We start from the raw sequence: 19,644 nt of genomic DNA, 5'->3' as shown, positions 1-19,644 counted from the left end.
ATGTCGACAAGAACTTGATAGACTGGCACAACATAACAGTGTTATACTGGTATGGGTTCCAGGTCATCGGGGCATATACGGCAATGAAAGAGCTGATGCACTTGCCAAGAGAGCATCAGCTACAAAATACCTGGGTCCAGAGCCGGCCGTAGGAGTGCCAAAAAGCACCGTCCGCGAACGAAAAAAAGCCTGGATCCGAAGCCAACACAACTCACACTGGGAGAGTGTACCCGGTCAAACACATGGCAAGATGTATATCGGACGGACATGTGCTAGTAGAGCTGAGTTACTGCTGAAAACAAGCAGGAATCAGCTCAGAGTCATAACAGGTTTCCTCACTGGACATGCGCCAGTTAAGGGTCACCTACATACAATGGGGCTGTTTCATGGAGACTTGAGCTGCAGACTCTGTAACAGAGAACCTGAAACAGTCAACCATATCTTGCATGACTGTGAGGCATTGGATCGGAGGCGGCAAACACTTTTCGGAGACATCTAAATGACTCCAAATTTATATGGCACCCACCCACTAGACCTGTACAAGCTGGTACAGGGTTCCAGAATTCTGGAATGGGTTTCATAAACAATGGAAGATGTACAATAAGCCAAGTGGCTGCAGTACAACCGGTTCACAACAGACGGCTTCCAGCAAAAAAAACCCAATTTACCTAGTCCGAAAATGCTTCCTAAGGGAGCTAGAGCTCTTTGAAGATGGCGTCTTTTAACTAGTTTTTCTTAAATACCTCCAGAACGCTTCTAGTTAGAAAAACGAAAATTTGTACACATATTTATCTTCCAGAGTTTAATCGATTTCATCTATTGTGAATTTCTAGTACCAGTCATAGGCGTCCGTTTTGGGTGGCGCAACGGTTACTTTATCGCATAACTTTTTTGTCTTTAACTTTTAAGCATTTCTGATACTGGATTATTAAATTGTGAGGTATTCTAGTACTAAAAGGTACTCTTGCTTTAAGTCGGTAGGACACATCGTTTTCTAGAAAAATCGATTTGAAAACTTTTCGTTTTGTGATTATCAAAACAATAATTAAAAAAAAACTATTTAGAAAAACGAAAACTGGTACGTTTATTTATATTCCAGAGATGAATCGATTTCATTAATTGCGAATTTCTAATACCGGTCATATGCGCCCGTTTTGGGTAGGCCAACGGTTATTTTATCGCATAACTTTTTGTCTTTAATATTTAAGAATTTTTGACACTAAATTATTAAATTATGAGGTATTCTAGCTCTAAAAGTTACTCTTGCTTTAAGTTGGTAAAATACACCGTTATTTTTTGAAAAGATTTTTCAATTTTTTTATCAAATTCAGGAAACGAAAAATTTTCAAATCGATTTTTCTAGAAAACGGTGTGTCCTACCGATTTAAAGCAAGAGTACCTTTTAGTACTAGAATACCTCACAATTTAATAATCCAGTATCAGAAATGCTTAAAAGTTAAAGACAAAAAAGTTATGCGATAAAATATCCGTTGCCCCACCCAAAACGGACGCCTATGACTGGTACTAGAAATTCACAATAGATGGAATCGATTTAACTCTGGAAGATAAATATGTGTACCAATTTTCGTTTTTCTAACTAGAAGCGTTCTGGAGGTATTTAAGAAAAACTAGTTCAAAGACGCCATCTTCAAAGAGCTCTAGCTCTCTTAGGAAGCATTTTCGGACTAGGTGAATTTGGTTAAATTGTCTTAAAATTATCTAAGGAATCTCCTGTCTTCGTTTGTCGGTAGAGTTTCTGGACACCCTGTATACCCAAAAGGCAAGTTTTCCGTGGTATAGCGATTAAAAAATGAAACATTATTTTATTTTCGACCCACCCTAATATCCACTGATCCAAAATTATTGTCATCATAGTCGGCTCAGACGGACAGAGCTATACCGCGCATGTCTATCATTAATTCAGATATACTTGCCAGTTTACATCAATTTTGACTATGCCTATGTTCAAATATACTTGTAAGTTTACGTCAACTTTGACTTTTCAAGTTTTAGTAAACAATATTATTATTAAAAATGGTTTTCACGGACGAACAAAAGCGATCTATGCTCGAAATGTATTAATGGCCAAAGAATTAACGGAAAGTAAGTTTACGGTCGGTCAGATTAGCCAAGCCGTCTGAGGTGCTCGATCGACAAATCTAGAGGATATTCGATCAAAGTTCGATCCCGGCCAGTGAATAGAAAAATAAAAAGGCTAACAACGTCGTAGTCTAAAAATCTGAAAAGAATCGGTGAAATGTAAAAGGATAACATTCCAAAAACTTAACTTTTGGGAAATTAAAATAAACGTTTTATCTCTTTAACTATTTTTAACAGCATAACTTCATTACTTTTTTGTGGTATGGGGTAAGAAGAAGATATTTATATAACAATTAGGTTTTATATGTACACATTTATTGAGTAATTAATAATGTAATAAGTAATGCAGGCAACTGTACATTTTGCATAAAGTCAAAACTAATTGCCATAATATCTGTTCTGTTATTGCACATTTCGGGAACATATTTGAGGCGTTCAGCGCCAAACTGACTTAAGCGACAAAACGTGTCAACTTGCGATTTCTATTCTATCGGCTTTTGTGAGAGTTAAATTATGGCGCCAAAGTGGTAGAAACGGCAATAACAAGCGGGAATAGTATCATTTTATTAAAAGTTCATTTTAGCAACATTGACAAAACGTTTTCGTTTGATGCCAGTTTGACTTAAGTGCCACATTCCATGTGACTATTATTGTATTACAACACATTCCCTGTTTGTAGTGATTTATTGATTCGCTTGTTGTGTTTTAATAATAAGATGTCGAGTTTTAAGAGCAGGACTAATAGAATCTTAAATATTTGTTCTTCAATGTGTAGTGCAGTTATCAATCACTTCTGGTAAGTTTATTTTTTAAGCATTCTTATGTTATTTTAGACGTTGATGATCTTGTAGGTTATGTGAATGGATTCGTTTTAATAATAATATTTCTAGTACGGCCCTGAATGACCTAACGAAAGGTGTGTTTATTTCTGGTCTCAACAAAATGGCAAATTTTGTGCAGAAAAAGTAATAGTTTATTTATAAATAGTTCAGTGACAAGTTTATTAGATACCAGTAAGTGCATCCATCGTATTATTTTTGTTTAACATAACGTGGTAAACCAGTTTTGGCTAATTATTATTTAATAACATCGATAAGGTACGATATAAGCTACAATTTATTCCAGTTTTGTTACTGGTTTAATTACATGCTTAATTACTGGTCAGGTCCGTATTAGTTTTGAACACATGTCTCGTATTAAATTTAAAAATGGAACCTAACATTCAGAGTCTCTCTGACTCGCAACATGTACAACAACCGCAGACAAATACCAATAAAACCTATTCATTAGTAACTTCTTCTTCTTTTCCGTCGAAACTGCAAGCGATTGTCTTCAGCGCCTTAGAAAATACGAAGCTGCAAGATTACTTAATTCCGTTGGGCAATCTAATTCAACCAAAAAACATTATCTTTTCGTCTCGATTGTCGAACAATCGGATATGTATGTACCTTTCAAGCAAACAACTGGTGAACGAATTTATGCAAAAGCACGGACAAATAAAAATCGAGAATAATATTGTACAAGCTAGAAGACTGATTTCTCCAGCCGAACGTATTGTTTTGTCAAACGTATGTCCCAGTATACCACACAGTTTGTTAACTGATTATTTACAAAAAATAGGACTTAATCTTCTCTCCCCAGTCACCTTCCTAAAAATCAATTCTAATCTTCCTGAATACAATCATATTTTGAGCTTCAGAAGACAAATTTACGTTAGTCCTCACAATATCTCCTTACCCGACTCATTCCTTTTAGACTTCGATAATACAACATATCGAATTTTCTTAGAAACTATGGCCTGTTATACCTGCAAAAAGGCTGGACACATCGCCACAAACTGTCCCGATAAAATGGAATCACTAGCAAATTCAAATAACAGTCAACCGATCTCTTCTACCTTACCCGAAACTATGCCTCAACCTACAGCTACAATTCTATCTCACGAACAAATTCCTATCGAAGAAAGCTCAGCAAATAATCTAAACAATCCTAATATAGAAGAAAGTCAAGAAGATAGCACCATGGACACCTCCATACCCATTAATGTCGACCTTCAGTCAAAACGTAGTATCAGCGAGGTTCTCACTTCTCCAGAAACAAGTCATACAGAAAAACCCTTTACTGTACCTACATCTAAACCTAAAGCCAAGAAGATTAAAAGCGACGAGGAGCATGTAACATCGAAATCATCAAAATCATATAACCTTGAACCTGTCAAAAATTTTATCCAAAATCGTTCGACCCCTTTTGTCCTCAATTATGACCAACTGAACCTTCTTATTAGCAATATTACTGGCGCGAAAAATCCTATTGATATCATTATTCAAGATTTTACTCCCGACCTAATGCAATTACACCATATGTTAACTGAAGTTTCTACACAATTGAAAAACAGATCATTCAAACGCTTTATCAACACTCTCAACAAGAAAATCCTACGACACTTGGGTAACGAGCTCTCTGAATCCGAGGGCGAGTCATCTCAGGTTAGCCAGTAAACTTACATTTTCATATAATAAAATTCACTAAGCTACTGGAGTAGAATATAGATAAATTTTTCCATCGACTACCAACCTTTCAAACACTTATTTCTGAATTTTCTATTGCGGTTTTATCTGCTAAGCTCTATGCAGTGCTCAAAGCTATCATGCATATGAATTCTAATGGCATTTCTGATTCAGTTAACTTAGTGATTCATTAAGCGCTCTTCAAACCCTTAAACAGATCTAGCCGCAATATCCTATTGAGAAACACATAAATTCGAACTGATGCAGGCTCAAGAAAACGCTAGACGAACTAGATTTTTATAGATACCATTCCACATTGGCATTACAGGCAACGAAAAATCCAACCAGTGCGCGAGTGAAATTGCCGTATGTGCTAATATAGAAAAGATGAGTGCCGAAATACCGCGAGTGATATAAAAGCTTACATTAAGATTCGTGTTTTGTGCAAGTGGACATACCTAATGTATAAGTAATTTATTGGGCACTAATTACTCAATGGACAATATTGTAACATTTCTGAAATCCATACGAATATTTTATAGAATTTACCTTTGTATTCTGTAGCCGCCGCTAATCACCATTAAGGTGGATGCGGCTATACTTTCTAAATAAAAAAAAAATATTTCTATCAATAATTTATTTTGTTCAGGTATAATAGATAAAAAGAAATCTTCGATAACAATACCTTACTAAAACAACTTTGAAGTTATTATTTTATGATTATATCTAATTTATTATCAACATTTAAAATGAGCTATCACAGCTAAATATACCACTATTTTTACCGCATAGATCTATTTGTTCACAACTAAAACGTCCAAAACCTATAAAAGCTTATAGAAATTAGTATTATTAATCCTCCAGAATTATATAATAAACTATCTCTTGTGAATTTTTTAATAAAAATATAAAAAAACCGCCAAATTGGTACTTAAGCTACTTTGGCATTTTTAAAATGATTTCCTAGTGGTTCATAACCTACATTTTGGTAGTTAAGCTACTATGGCAATGCCTTACGTACTCAGTTCAATTTATAGGAACGAGTTTAAGTAAAGTCCGGATTATAAACATTTTGATTTTTTTGCTTATAATTAGGATTTTTAGTAAAAATGCTTATTTTAAAGATATGTTGCTATCTTTGTTTATTTTACTTCTTATGATAAACTAGAGGAAAATGTGAAATTTCATGTTATTTCCTATAAGCAAAATTATATGAAGTATCTACAAAACTGCAATAATTCAATAAACCATAAGAATTTTAATCCCTTAGGCTTAAGAGATAGACGGGAAAAACCCATTAATTCGAAATTTTATTCAAAATTTTCCAGCCTACCAATCTCATTATTCAAGAAATAAAAATCCGAACAGACTGTATTTATCTACTACTTTAAACAAAGCAATCATGTATAATCTATATTTAGAGCACTGCAAAGTGCAGGAACCAGAAATATAACCTGAAGAGTCATACATATTCAGGAAAATATTTAATGAAGGTTTTAACCTTCATTTCCATCCTCCACAAAAAGATACCTGTAAAAGATGCAACACCCTAAAAAATAAAATTGAATACTGTGTGAATGAGGATGAAAAAATAAACTAACAGGAGATTTAAATGACCATCATGTTTTGGCAGAAAAAGCACGACTAGCTCTAAACACAGATCAGTATTACAGCAAATCAGATGACTTTAAAACTATTGTAATTTGTTTTGATTTAATGAAAACACTCCCTACACCAGACTTAGATACATTGTCTACTACAAGAGACAACTGTGGACTTTTATTTACTTGGAATACATAATTTGACAACTGAGGAGGTCTTTATGTATTTATGGCATGAGGGTTTAGCTTCTAGAGGACCTGAAGAAATAGCTTCATGTCTGTTGCACTTTTTTAAACATAATATGGGTGAAAAAGATAATGTTATTATGTATAGTGACCAATGTCCAGGTCAAAATAAAAACATAAAAATTGTCACTTTGATGGACTACGTGGTAAATAATAAAAACTTTAAGCCAAAGAAAATAGAACACAAATTTTTAGTACCAGGTCACTCATACTTGCCTTGTGATCAGGACTTTGGAGTTATTGAGAAATCAAAAAAAAAATTTAAAAATATATTTTTGCCAAAAGATTGGTCCAAAGTTGTCACTTCGGCAAGAAAAAAGAACCCATTTGTAGTTGTGGAAATGAGCTCTAATGATTTCATTTCTCAAAGTGAGCTCGCTGGAAGAATTACAAATAGAAAATCGAATGTCGAAAAAGAAGTGGTAAACTGGAGAAAAATAATGCATCTCCAAGTTAACGAAGGAAGTGATCTTTTAATGTTATACAAGAATAGTTTGGACGATAACATAAACTTTAATGAAGTAAATTTAATGAAAAGAAAAGCTCCGACTAGACCAGATACTTTGCCTCTCTTATATCCCCGTGGAAGGAAAATTGACGAAAAAAAGTTTAAGGACATCAATGATTTCATGATACTACCAATGATTTCATGATACTACTGGTTGTCGTAGTATCATGAATGATTTGATGCCTTTTATTGCACCCATATCACAGGAGTTTTATCGCAATTTGACTGGTGTTAATGAAACGGATGAATTTATTTGGTCAAGTTCTGATGAAAAAGTATCGACTGAAAATATGGACAATTATAAAATGTACCTACCTGTTTTTATTTTTACAAAATATATTTTTTAAACAAATTAGCAATATTTTTTATTTTTATTACTTTGTGTTAATGATTTTATGTGGTTTAAATACAATCATCTTAACTTAAGTAACTAAAATTTCAAAATTAAACAATTTAATGTGTGCCAAACTGGCCTATGCACCAACTCAACTTTTCTCACTTCTATTGTTGTTTCTACTCTGCTTCGATGATGTTTTAGCTTACAATATATAACTAAAAAGACATGGCATGTCTAAAATGTTTTAAATGTTTAAAATATCGACATATTGATTGTAACGCCAAAGTGACCTATCCTAACGCCAAAGTGACCTATCCACCAGCAATTTATGCTTTAAGTGCCATTTTAATGGATATCTGGATGGACCAAAGGAGGCTAAGTGCCATTTATTTTAGTAAATAGATAATATAGAGCGTTTTTATTCAGTAAACCATAAAAGTAACTAATTTTTATCAATATTACATTTAATAGTATCTTTTTCGTAGATATCATTAAAATTCTAACAGGAATGTAATGTAGGCTTATCTTTAACCGCCATTTTCCAACATTTTGTCATTTGGTAGTTAAGCTACTTTGGTGCTGAATGCTTTATTTTATTTTAGAGTAAAATTGGTTGGCTCTTCTTCTATGTATAACAATATCAGCCGCAGCTGATAACTTTGCATTTTGGTTAAGAGAAGACTTCATTTTCAACGAGAATTCTTAGCAGATTGAACAGACCTCAACTTGAGACCTACCGAATTTAAAATCAAAGTTTTCTTTATAGTATGTACCTATTTTAAAAAGAACTCATATTTGACATCATTTGACGAAATTTCAGAATTTTGTCTAAAAACATATTCATGTATGTAAATATGGAATATTATCTTTGTAAATGTCAATGCTGAAAATAATTTGATTGAGGTCAAAAGAGATAACATTCCAGGAATGTTATCCTTTTAGATTTCACTTCAGGAAATGTAGCTAAATATGCGCTATTTAATGTGATGGAATGTTATCTGTCTTTGACTAAGTCTGTAGAGCTTGGAAAAGTGAACAAAATTGCTATCTTAACTAAATTTGGCAAAAAATGGAATATTATCCTTTTACATCTCACCGATTCAAAAGAATCTATGGTTTGGTCTGGAATAAGCTGGCGTCTGATCGGCCTATGGAGGAGCGGCACGGCAAGGGATAAGAGCTTGCGGCTCGGTTACACTCCTCCATAGATCCCTACCGGAAGGGCGTTCACCCTTAAAAAACGGTTTATATTGTATATATAGGTTTACTCTAACCGAGATGCTTTTCCAACGTCTTTGGCAGAACTATTAGTCGCGTTGTAGATGTTTATAGAGAAACGGGAAGCGTATCTCACAAGTCAGGGACAGGCAGGCCTAAAGTGCGAACTGAAGGGAACATCGACCTGATCAGAACAGTTATTGTATACAGGGTGTTTGTTAAAGAATGGGCCATAGCTTAACCTCAGATTTCTGAGGTTAAAATAGGTCAATTTAAGCTAACTGACCTTAGTACAAAAGTTGATAATAACCGAAATACAGGGTGTCAAAGTTAAACTTTTATTTTATTTATTTTTGAATATTTCCTGACAGGCATAAGACAACAACACGAAATTTGGTAAGTGGTTATGGTGCTGTATACCCTACTAAATTTTGTTAAACAAACGTTTCTGGCTGCTACCAGAGGCGTACGACGGGGGAACGTGAATGGTTGACCCTTTCCAAATTCTACGCCACTGGCGGAATTGCTGTTTTAGTGCAATTTTTTGATTTTCCAATACTTTATATATTCAAATAACATAGTCTTCATTAGTAAAGATAAAGCCATTAGTTTTCGAGATATTTGAAGCTAAAAAAGAAGGAGCATAATACATTAATCAAAATAAGTGTGCCTTTCCATTTTTAACTGCAAATATCTCGAAAACTAATGACTATCGTTACGAATGAAGAGTATATTATTTGCATAAAAAGTATTGGAAAATCTAAAACTTATGCTAAAATAGCAGTTTCATCAGTGGCGTAGAATTTGGGAAGGGGCAACCATCCACTTTCCCCTGTCGTACGCCTCTGGTATTAACCACAAACGATTATTTAACATAATTTAGTAGAGTGTACAGTACCTACACTTTCTGCCAAGTACCATAAGCATATGTCAAACAGTTTTATAGTACCAGGCACACATAGTTCTTGAAGTTTTAAATAAAGAATAAATTATTTAAAAAAAAAAAGAATACTTTAAAATAATTTGACATATCCGTGTGATACTTGGCAGAAAGTGTAGGCACTGTACACCCTACTAAATTATGTTAAATAATCGTTTCTGGCTACTACCAGAGGCGTACGACAGGGGAAAGTGAATGGTTGACCCTTCCCAAATTCTACGCCACTGATGAAACTCCTATTTTAGCATAATTTTTAGATTCTCCAATATTTTCTATTCAAATAATATACTCTTCATTCGTAACGATAAAGTCATTAGTTTTCGAGATATTTGAAGTTAAAAATGAAAAGTCACACTTATTTTGACTCCTTCGTTTTTAGCTTCAAATATCTCGAAAACTAATGGCTTAAACGTTACGAATGAAGAGTATGTTTTTTACATAGAAAGTATTGGAGAATCAAAAAATTGTACTAAAATAGCGATTCCGCCTGTGGCGTAGAATTTGGGAAGGGTCAACCATTCACGTTCCCCCGTCGTACGCCTCTGGAAGTAGCCAGAAACTTTTATTTAACATAATTTAGTAGGGTGGACAGTACCAGCAGCACTTACCAAATTTCGTGTTGTTGTCCGATGCCTGTCAGGAAATATTCAAGAATAAATAAAATAAAAGTTTAACTTTGACACCCTGTATTTCCGTTATTATCAACTTTCGTACTAAGGTACGTTAGCCTAAATCGACCTATTTTAACCTCAGGAATTTAAGGTTAAGCTATGGCCCATTCTTTACCAAACATCCTGTATCAATCACATACATCAATTCGGTATTTAGATCAACAGGTAGATCTTTGATATGGAATTTGCCAGCGTATTCTTAAGCAAGATTTACATTTTCATCCATATCTTTTACAAGCATTTAATGAAGTCACCATAAACAACTATCCCAAAGGCTAGCCTTCTGCCATTGGTTTTTGAACAATCTCAATAATAATGATGATGTATTAGGCTTAGGCAAAATGCAGATAACCAGCATTATTTTATTGAAACGCTTATATCCTCAGAAGCTTGGAGTTTGGGCTGCTATAAGCAAGCGACGTATTGTAGGAACCATATCTTTCGAAGGAATTCTTAAAGCTGAAAGATGCCGTCAAAAAATCTTAACTCCATTTATAAATCAATTGATGGATGATAAATTAGTACGATACTTTCAGCAAGACGAATTCATACAACGCTGCAAATTTTGAATTTTATTATGGATTTTTCGACAATAGGTTTCGACAATAAGTTTAAATACGCTTTTTATATTCCCCCCTCGAAGCCGTGATTTGACTCCCTGCGATTTCTATCTGTGGCCACTTCCAACTCCTGTAATGGATTTGGAAGATCTTAAGACAAAGAATCATATTGAAGGATTAAATAATACTCCGTGGTTTCTAAACAATAAAGTCCCAATGAGAAGAAGAGTTCCGTTATGTAGGGATGTTGGTGGTGGACATATAGGTACAATATACAGCATCTTCTTTGATTTTATTTATTATTGTTACTTAAAATAAATTTTATTTTCTTTTTTATTTACGATTAAAGTTCTGTGTTAAAGGTTTCGGCTGATTTTTTTATGCAAATCCAGTTTAAAACAATGGTACATGGCGGCAATGATACAAATCCAGTTTAAAACAAGAAATACGTAATTTTTTGCTTGGATAGCTTTGATGAAAATAATTATGGATCACTCGTTATTTAGATGTTCGTCACATCATTTTAAAATAAATTATAGTATTCGCCTATAACTATAGTAAGCTAGGGATTACTATCACTACAATTTCGAAACAAAAAATAATAGTTATAATTTTTACGTACGTGAATCATAGACACTATAAGTTGCAAAGAAAGTTAACTGAGATTTGATGTGTATGGTAAGTGCAGATCCATCACTTGTCATCTTGGGTGGTATTTTAGGCCCACAGTATTGTCCAAGCAACGGAGAATCCGTGGTTTGTCCATTGCGCACTTCTAATGGAGCATCCTCAGGAACACAGTAGTAGACTCCTTGGAGTTGCGTAACAGTTAAGTGGATGTGCTTTGCTAAAAGTAATAACCAAAGTAAATAAAAATTCCAATATTATATATTATATAAAAGAATTATGTATCAGTGGCGGCTCGTGGCCTTAGAGACAGGGTCGGCAAGGTTTTTGTCTGCTCAGAGAGAGGTATGCCGTCTAATTAAAAGGCTTAAATCATCTTAGGAGATTTTTTGTTTTTTTTTTGATTGGTTTACTTGACAATCTTTGGTTTCATAGTGTTTCGACAATTTCGTTTTGACTCTTTTGACGCAAGAGAAATCCCGTTCATATGTGGCAGAAGTTGGTGGTAATACGAGAATTTATGAACAGTTTGTTGTAAAGAATTGCAGTTCTATAGAAAATTATACATATTTTGTAACTGATCCATTATTTTCCGAAAATATTTGGATCAGCATATAAAACTTTTAATTTATTTTCTAATTTTGTTTGATTAAAGAATGATGGATAATTTTTAATTAAGTCGTAATTTCAAAATTTATTCAAAAATATGTGTGTACAACATTTTACATTTAGATCCTATATTATTATTAGTGTCGACTGACTCAGCACCATGCCTAGGCAAGAGTTGCCTGTTTTGCACTGTACTATGTCAATCGAAACTGTATCAATTGTACATAAAAGTAGTATTAAGGTTGGAACTAAGAAGTAACATACCTAACTATCGAAGAGATAATGCAACAGAACAAGACGGACGGTAAACCTCTCTAGCTGCTGAATACTTTGTTAATTATAATACCAATATACACCCAAATTTTACTCTGATTATGCTGTCGTTCATACATTAAGACATTGCGTCCAAAAATAATTGCAAGTGGGTTTTTAGATAGGTTTTTATGTATTTTTTAAATTTAAATAATTTAGGTTCTTGTTTGATATGTATAGGAATTATGTTATAAAATTTAAGTCCAAAGAACATTAGGGATCTTTGTGTTACTGATTTTTTGAACTGCTGAATACTAATATCCATATTTGTTACTGATCGAGTTAATCGGTTGTTTTGAAATTTAAATTTGTTTGAGTTTATATAAACATTTAAAACACAGTTGTAGATGTAGAGGGATTTAACACTAAATATCTCGGATTCATCATATAATACTTTTGTTGGATGCAGTTTTCTTTTTTTAAAAATTATTTTTAATAGAGTATTTTGAACTGTTTCTAAAATGTTAAGAGTTTTGCTAAACGCGCCACCCCATGCTACAATACAATATCTTAAGACTGATTCTGCAAGCGAGTTATAAACCATGATTAATTTTTTCCTGGGTAGAATATCTCTTAAGATATAAAATTTATGCATTAGAGCCCTTATTCGTTTACTGACATGAGTGATATGGTCTGACCAACGTAAATGTTGATCTATGAAGACACCTAAATACTTTATAGAGAAAACTTTTTCTATTGAAGAACAGTCACAATTTTGTCCTTGACATTTTGCGTTATGCAATTTTATATGAAAATTTGTAGGTTGGTCAACAATTGTTTGGCTAAAGGCGATATATTTTGTTTTATTAATATTTAATGTCAGTTTGTTAAATTTTAGCTGTTTTAGGTTCATTTCAGAGCTGGTTTTAACATCCTCCCATGTTTTTCTCATAAATAATATTGCTGTGTCATCGGCATAACAAACAATGTGGCCGTTGAAACTATTAATTCTTGTGATATTGTTCAGATAAATATTAAATAAAAGTGGTCCTAATACTGTTCCTTGTGGTACTCCGAATTTTATTATAGTTTCAGAACTCAATTCTGGGCCAATTTTTACTCGTTGAGCTCTTTCCGACAAATAATCTGCTATTAGATTTAGTGCAATTCCCCTAACCCCATAATTACTTAGTTTATCTAAGAGAATTTTATGAGAAACCGTGTCAAACGCCTTAGCTGAATCAAGGAAAACCACTAAGCATTTCAATGATTCATCCACAGCTCCTATAACTTTCTCCAGTAGGTCAACTACAGCCCTTTCTGTACTTGATTTTTTTACAAATCCAAATTGCTTATCTGAAATAACCTTATTTATATGAAAAAATTCAAGCAACCTTTCTTTTAGGGCAATTTCAAGTATTTTAGCAAAATTATTTATTAAAGAAATGGTCCTATAGTTGTTCAGTTTACTCGAATTTTCGGATTTAAAAAGATTCTTTTCATTGTAGTGGTATTTTACCACTTTGAAAACACAAATTTATAATATGAGTTAAAGGCTGTGAGATTAGATCATGGATATTTTTTATTGTTTTAGCATACAATTTTTCTGGTCCAGGAGCACAGTTATTTTTTAACTTTGATATTAGTATTGTTACTTCATTTTTAGTTACTGGTTTTAAGAATAAGCTAGATTCAACCTTATCATTAGCAATAAAATTATCCGGTATACTTGTCACCGGTATTAGAAAAGAAATTATTAAACATATCTGCTTTTTCTTTGTTATTACTTACAGTTATATTGTCATTAACAATTGATATGCGTTCAATGTTTTTAGATTTTTGATTCCGACCAGAGATATCATTTATAATATTCCACATTTTTTTTGTGTTTCCACCAGCTTCATGAATTTTATTTTGATAAACGTCATTCTTGGTTTTTTTTAGTAGACTATTAAGTTTGTTTCTATAATTTTTATATTCAGCATTAAGTGCTGGTGAAAATTGTTTTAATAATTTCTTTTTAAGAAAATCTCGTCGTTTGATTGACGATATCAGCCCCACAGTTATCCAGGGTTTTATTTTTGATATTTTTTTATTCATATTTTTTACCTCCGTAGAGGTTTGTATGTAATTATTTAAGTTATTTATAAATGTATCATATGCAACTTGAAAATCTATTTTGTTTATATAAATATCATTCCAATGTTCATTTTTTAGAAGCTGTTGTAGTTTCCCGATATTAAGGTTTTTAATTATGACTGGAGATTCAGGTGTGGGTTTTTTTTTTAGTTTCATTATTTACCAAAACGGCTGGAGTGAAGTGATCAGTCATGTCAGTGTGAAAAACGAACGGATCAATACTAATTTGCTGTTTTAGATTAGCTTGTGTTTTTATAAATATATGATCAATGATTGATTTTGTATTTATTGTTACTCTCGTTGGGTTGTTTATATAGGAAACAAAACCATTAGAATTTAATATATTCAAATAACTGTTTGTATAAACTTCATCTCTTTTTTTTTAAATCAATATTAATATCACCTGCAAATATTTCAATATTTTGTTTTTGTATTGTTCCAAAATATTCACCCAAATCCCCTAAAAATTGTTTAATATCTGTTGATGGAAGCCTATAAAAAGCCGTTATACCTATTTTGCAAATTGTATTAGATAATTTTTTACTAGAATACGTTACCCTTAAAAATTTACTTTCATTGATGGGTAATATATTTACCGAGGCACCTAAATTATTCCTAATATAAACAACAACACCATCACATTTATTAGCTAATGATTCATTATAATGAATAGTAAAACCTGGTATTATATAGTTACTAAGATCAGTTATTTCTCTAGTTTCTGACAAAATTATAACATCGGACATGTTTTTGGACATTTCAATGTACACTAGAAGTTCCTGAAAATTTTTTTGTATACTTCTTATATTAAAGTGAACGATGCCCAAAGAGTATCTATCGCCGTCAGTCCTATTCTGCATGCTATCCTCAAAATTGTTAAACACCAGTGTGTTTATCTCATCATTATCTAAATTATCCAAATAATCAATCATTATTCAGATTTCTACGTCTGAACTCCCGAAATAACAAAAAGAGAATAAAAGAAAAATTATCTTACAAGTGCTAAACTGGTTACTGCAATTATGTAGTAGGTACGTGAGAGAAAAGTATATAAAATAAAATCAACACAAAAGCAGTTAATATTGAACAGATAGAACACTTCATTCTGGTTCATATTTTGTAGAAATAAGTAGATAAGAACAAAAAAAATATATAAAAATATAAAAAGAAAATAAAAACAATAAATTACCACAACCTAATTGAATCAAAATAAATACCTGAACAATATGCAGAGATAACTAATTAACTAATTTTTCAAATTCGTCTTTATTTCTTGCAATCATCACTTTACCGTCCTTAGTAATATGAAGTTTACCATTATCAGACCAAACATTTGTTAAACCAAATTTTTCTACAGCGTGGTTCAGCATCTTGACTCTTAAGGGGGTAATACCAAATATCTTGGAAATTCTTGGGCGTACAGCTCCCGGAGCGAACCATGGCCGATAACAAACGCTGTCGTATGTCGTACACCAAACTTTACGCAGAAAGGATTTCTCTCGTGTCATGGTTCGCTCCGGGAGCTGTATGTATCTTTTAAATTTTTAATCGTCAAAGACGTCAATTTGCAAATTTTCAAAATTTCAAAAGGTATCCAAAATTTCAAAATATACTCGTTTTTCGAGATCTGTGTCATGCCTTTGTCTTTTTTGGGTTGGTTCGGAAATATCAAGGGAATTCAAAACGTCACTGCGTATATATTGGAATCTAATATAATTACGAAAATCTATGAGTTTTTGCACCAGTTTTGTTATTCTATTTTTGGAATAAATAATGTAAGCTGAGTGATTTTGAACAACAATGAATATCAAATCGGTTTGGGTAAAAACTTTCTTAAAAATATTTATATTAAAAGAGCAATCATTTGATAAAGTTTTCAAATCGATTGCTTCACCGATCGAGATATCCTGACTTTCAAAATCGCCGCCTTTAATAATAAAATAAAAAACTGTTCACGAAAATCTGCTACAGTGAAAACTAACCGAGATTTAAAATTCCATTGCGTCTAACAAACGGTTTGCATTTTTTTTTCGAAATAAATTGTTCTAAAACAGTAGTCCGTTTAGGCGAGCTAAACTGACAAGAAAAGACGACATTTTTTTATTTTTTTACCCGTATCCTGCAAAACTAAATTCATTCTATGAGCATGACAGTGAATAAATTAATAAAGTTAATGGTGAAATAGTTTAAACTTTTGCCTGGAGACCATTACCGGACATCACGGTAGCGCCGTAATAAGTTTGCCCCAATTCGCCCTTCCAATTTATTTTTGATATCAAAAAATTTTAATCTGTTCTTTAAAACACCAAAAATATATTCTGCCTTATTGCTTTTACTTACGTCTGTAAAGCCTAAAAACCTCTTCTAAATATTATCACGTAACGCGTATCGAACATCAATAATTAATTGTGAATGACATGATAATCCGTAGTTTCGTCTACTTCTAGCGAAAAGTAAAGGGTTTTGTAAATCTCAGATTCAAAAACGTTATTCAAAATGTAACTAATTGATTATTTCTTAACCACTTTTATTAGTTCTCTATAATTACTTTGATTTAACGAATGCTCCGATTCATCGTGTCCTCTAAATAATATTTCCTGACAACTTAAAAAAAAAGTACAATATCAATTAAACGACGTAAAACGGCGTGATTATTTTTTACAATTTCTGCGGACACTTCCAAATGAAACATCGGCAGATTTAAATGTGCCGTACCTGCCGTCTAATGCCTACGGAGAGAAATGTAGGTTTCGTTGCTCATCGACTTGTATTTTGTTGAGGTTTACGTGTAAATCGTCAAGCTAGGGATGAGCTGGGGTTGTTTAGCCGAAAACAGTCAGATCAATGGCTCGGATCATTCATTTGAAAAGTCTCTTATACGCAGGGATCACTTAACGCTCGGATTGGTCGAAATCTTTTAAAAATCATGAATAAAATTTAGTATCTATTTAGTCTCTATTTAGTCTCTATTTAGTCTCTCTTTAGTCTCTATTTAGTCTCTACAAAATGTAATATACAAACTGTTTAGTTTTCTCAATTAGATACACGCACTTCAAATGGCAACACTGTTTCCCCGCGAACCACCTAATGCACCAGATTCGCAGCGATTTATTCAGTCATTCGTCGTCCTTCTGTGACAATGCAACTTGTTCTCATAAGCAATGTTGCCGATTTTGGGGTATATCTAATCAAACACTAAACAGTTTGTATATTATCAACGTTAGTTTTGAGGATGATATCCAGAAATTGATATGTGAGAGATGCAGTACCCTACTTTATGCCTATCTATTGATCTCTCTAAGATTTTTGACGCTGTCACTAATAGCTTACTACTAACTCCAATTAAAAGATATTATTTCTGTATTGGGCGAGAATAAAAGAAAAGTCTTTCATAATATTTTTTTATAAATACACTTTTTATAAATATACGACTAAGAGTATACAGCGGAAATACAGCAATTGCAACATAAACACGATTCATTCAATATGCACAAAAAAAAATAAAGAAGCTGCAGGCTTATACAGGAAGAAGTCACGTCAGCTAGAAATTCCTAAAACTTATGGATAAACAGGGAATAAAATGGATAATAAATGTATTCAAAAAAGTATACGTAACTGTAAAAATGCCCCAAAGCTGGTTAAAGTCGACCTTTGTAGCTATACCAAAAAAAGTAAATGCCAAAACATGCGAAGACTATAGAACAATTAGCCTCATGAGCTACTTACTTAAAACGTTTTTAAAAGTGATACACGGCAGAATATATAAAAATGCGAAGACTATAAACATCTTGAAAGAAGCGGGATTAGATGGTAGATACTTGATAATCATATATAATAATTTATATTACAACCACTACTGCTACTACTATCCGTTCTCCGACGCCTTCCGACTCCTAACCGCTCTTCTCTGTTTAACCATAGATCTGAAGGGATTTCTCTATCCTCTAGTTCTTTTTCAATTCCGTCTATCCAGCTTCTTCTCGGCCTTCCTCTTTTTCTTCTCCCTTGTGGTGTCCTTGCCAAAATCTGCTTAGGGATCCTGTCATCTGGCATTCTCTGTACATGGTCGTACCATACTAGTTGTTTTATTTTTATGTCATCAATTATTATTCTATGTGTGACTCCCATCATTTTTCGTATTCTCTCATTTGGTATCCGATCTCTTCTTGATTTGCCTGCTGCTCTTCTCCAGAAGTCCATTTCTGTTACTAGTAACATTTTCTCCGTTTTTTGTTTCAGTGGCCAAACTTCACTGCCATATGTCATTATACTTTAAAGTATGCTATTGTATGAGCTGTTTGTTCGCTTTAGATATTGTCTGGTCCCACAGAATGCCGTTCATCGTGGATATGGCTTTCCTACCCTGTAGGTTTCTGTCTTTTATAGCAGCGTCGAGTATTCCGTCTTGAGTTATCTTCATGTCCAGGTACTTGTATTCATCGCAGTGTTTAATTTCTACCCCATCGTCTAATGTAATGGACTGCTTTGTTGCTCCAATACACATGGCTTCAGTTTTCTTAATGTTGACTTCGAGACCCCATTTATTATATTCTTCTATTAGCTCCCGCGTCATGTAACTATATTACAACCAAACTTCCAATATTAAAGTGGATGACCAATTGACAGAGGCAGTCTCCATAAATAGAGGAGTGAGGCAGGGATGCATTCTGTCCCCGGTGTTGTTTATTAAATACTCTGAATATATCTTCGAGCAAGCGGTAGGAGAATTACAGAAAGGCGTATTAGTCAATGGAGTGCTTCTAAACCAAACTAGGTATGCCGACGACGCAGTAGTTTTTACAGATACTCTAGTCTAGATGGTTTGCAAAGAATAATACCGCGCATGTTAGATATAAGTAGATAACACGGACTTGATCTCAATACGAAAAAAACAAAGTACATGGTAGTCAGTGAGCGCGAAATATTAAATACACAGCTTTTGGTTAACCAACAACCAATTGACAGGGCGGACAGCTACACATACCTTGGTACCATAAACATAACATAAACAGCTAATGGGACCACTCAAGTGAAGAAATAAAACAACGCATATGAAAAGCGAGGTCAGCGTTCATAATGATGAAGTCTCTTTTCAGAAGTCACGATATACCTCTAGATATTAAATTTAAACTATTTTTTTTACATCGACAAAATAAAAAATATACTTACATGGATCTGAAGATATAATGGTCCACGTGCAGGTCTGGGTGTTGTCGGAAAATTCATCATGATGAACACCAATGATTCCATTTCCTGATGTTGTAATTTTAGACCCACAAGACTAGAATAATAATTTTCAATAATAGTCAAATAAATATAAATATTCTGT

The 19,644-nt window shown here is 33.1% G+C and overlaps 1 protein-coding gene across 1 annotated transcript in view; it reads right to left on the bottom strand.

Annotated features, from left to right (window-relative positions):
- The window catches only part of LOC126878468 (cubilin-like), a 447,168-nt gene that overhangs the window by 190,432 nt on the left and 237,092 nt on the right, over positions 1 to 19,644 (bottom strand). Inside the window, exons 30-31 of the mRNA XM_050641213.1 lie at positions 19,485 to 19,596; positions 11,311 to 11,535 (exon numbers count right to left, since the gene is read on the bottom strand). Of these exons, the coding sequence (XP_050497170.1) occupies positions 11,311 to 11,535; positions 19,485 to 19,596 (337 nt within the window). The remainder of the gene's footprint in view (positions 1 to 11,310; positions 11,536 to 19,484; positions 19,597 to 19,644) is intronic.

Source organism: Diabrotica virgifera, chromosome 10 (genome assembly GCF_917563875.1).
Source record: "Diabrotica virgifera virgifera chromosome 10, PGI_DIABVI_V3a".
Taxonomy (NCBI): Eukaryota; Metazoa; Arthropoda; class Insecta; order Coleoptera; family Chrysomelidae; genus Diabrotica; species Diabrotica virgifera.
Note: the sequence above shows the minus strand (reverse complement) of the source record. Positions and strands in the feature narration are given on the sequence as shown.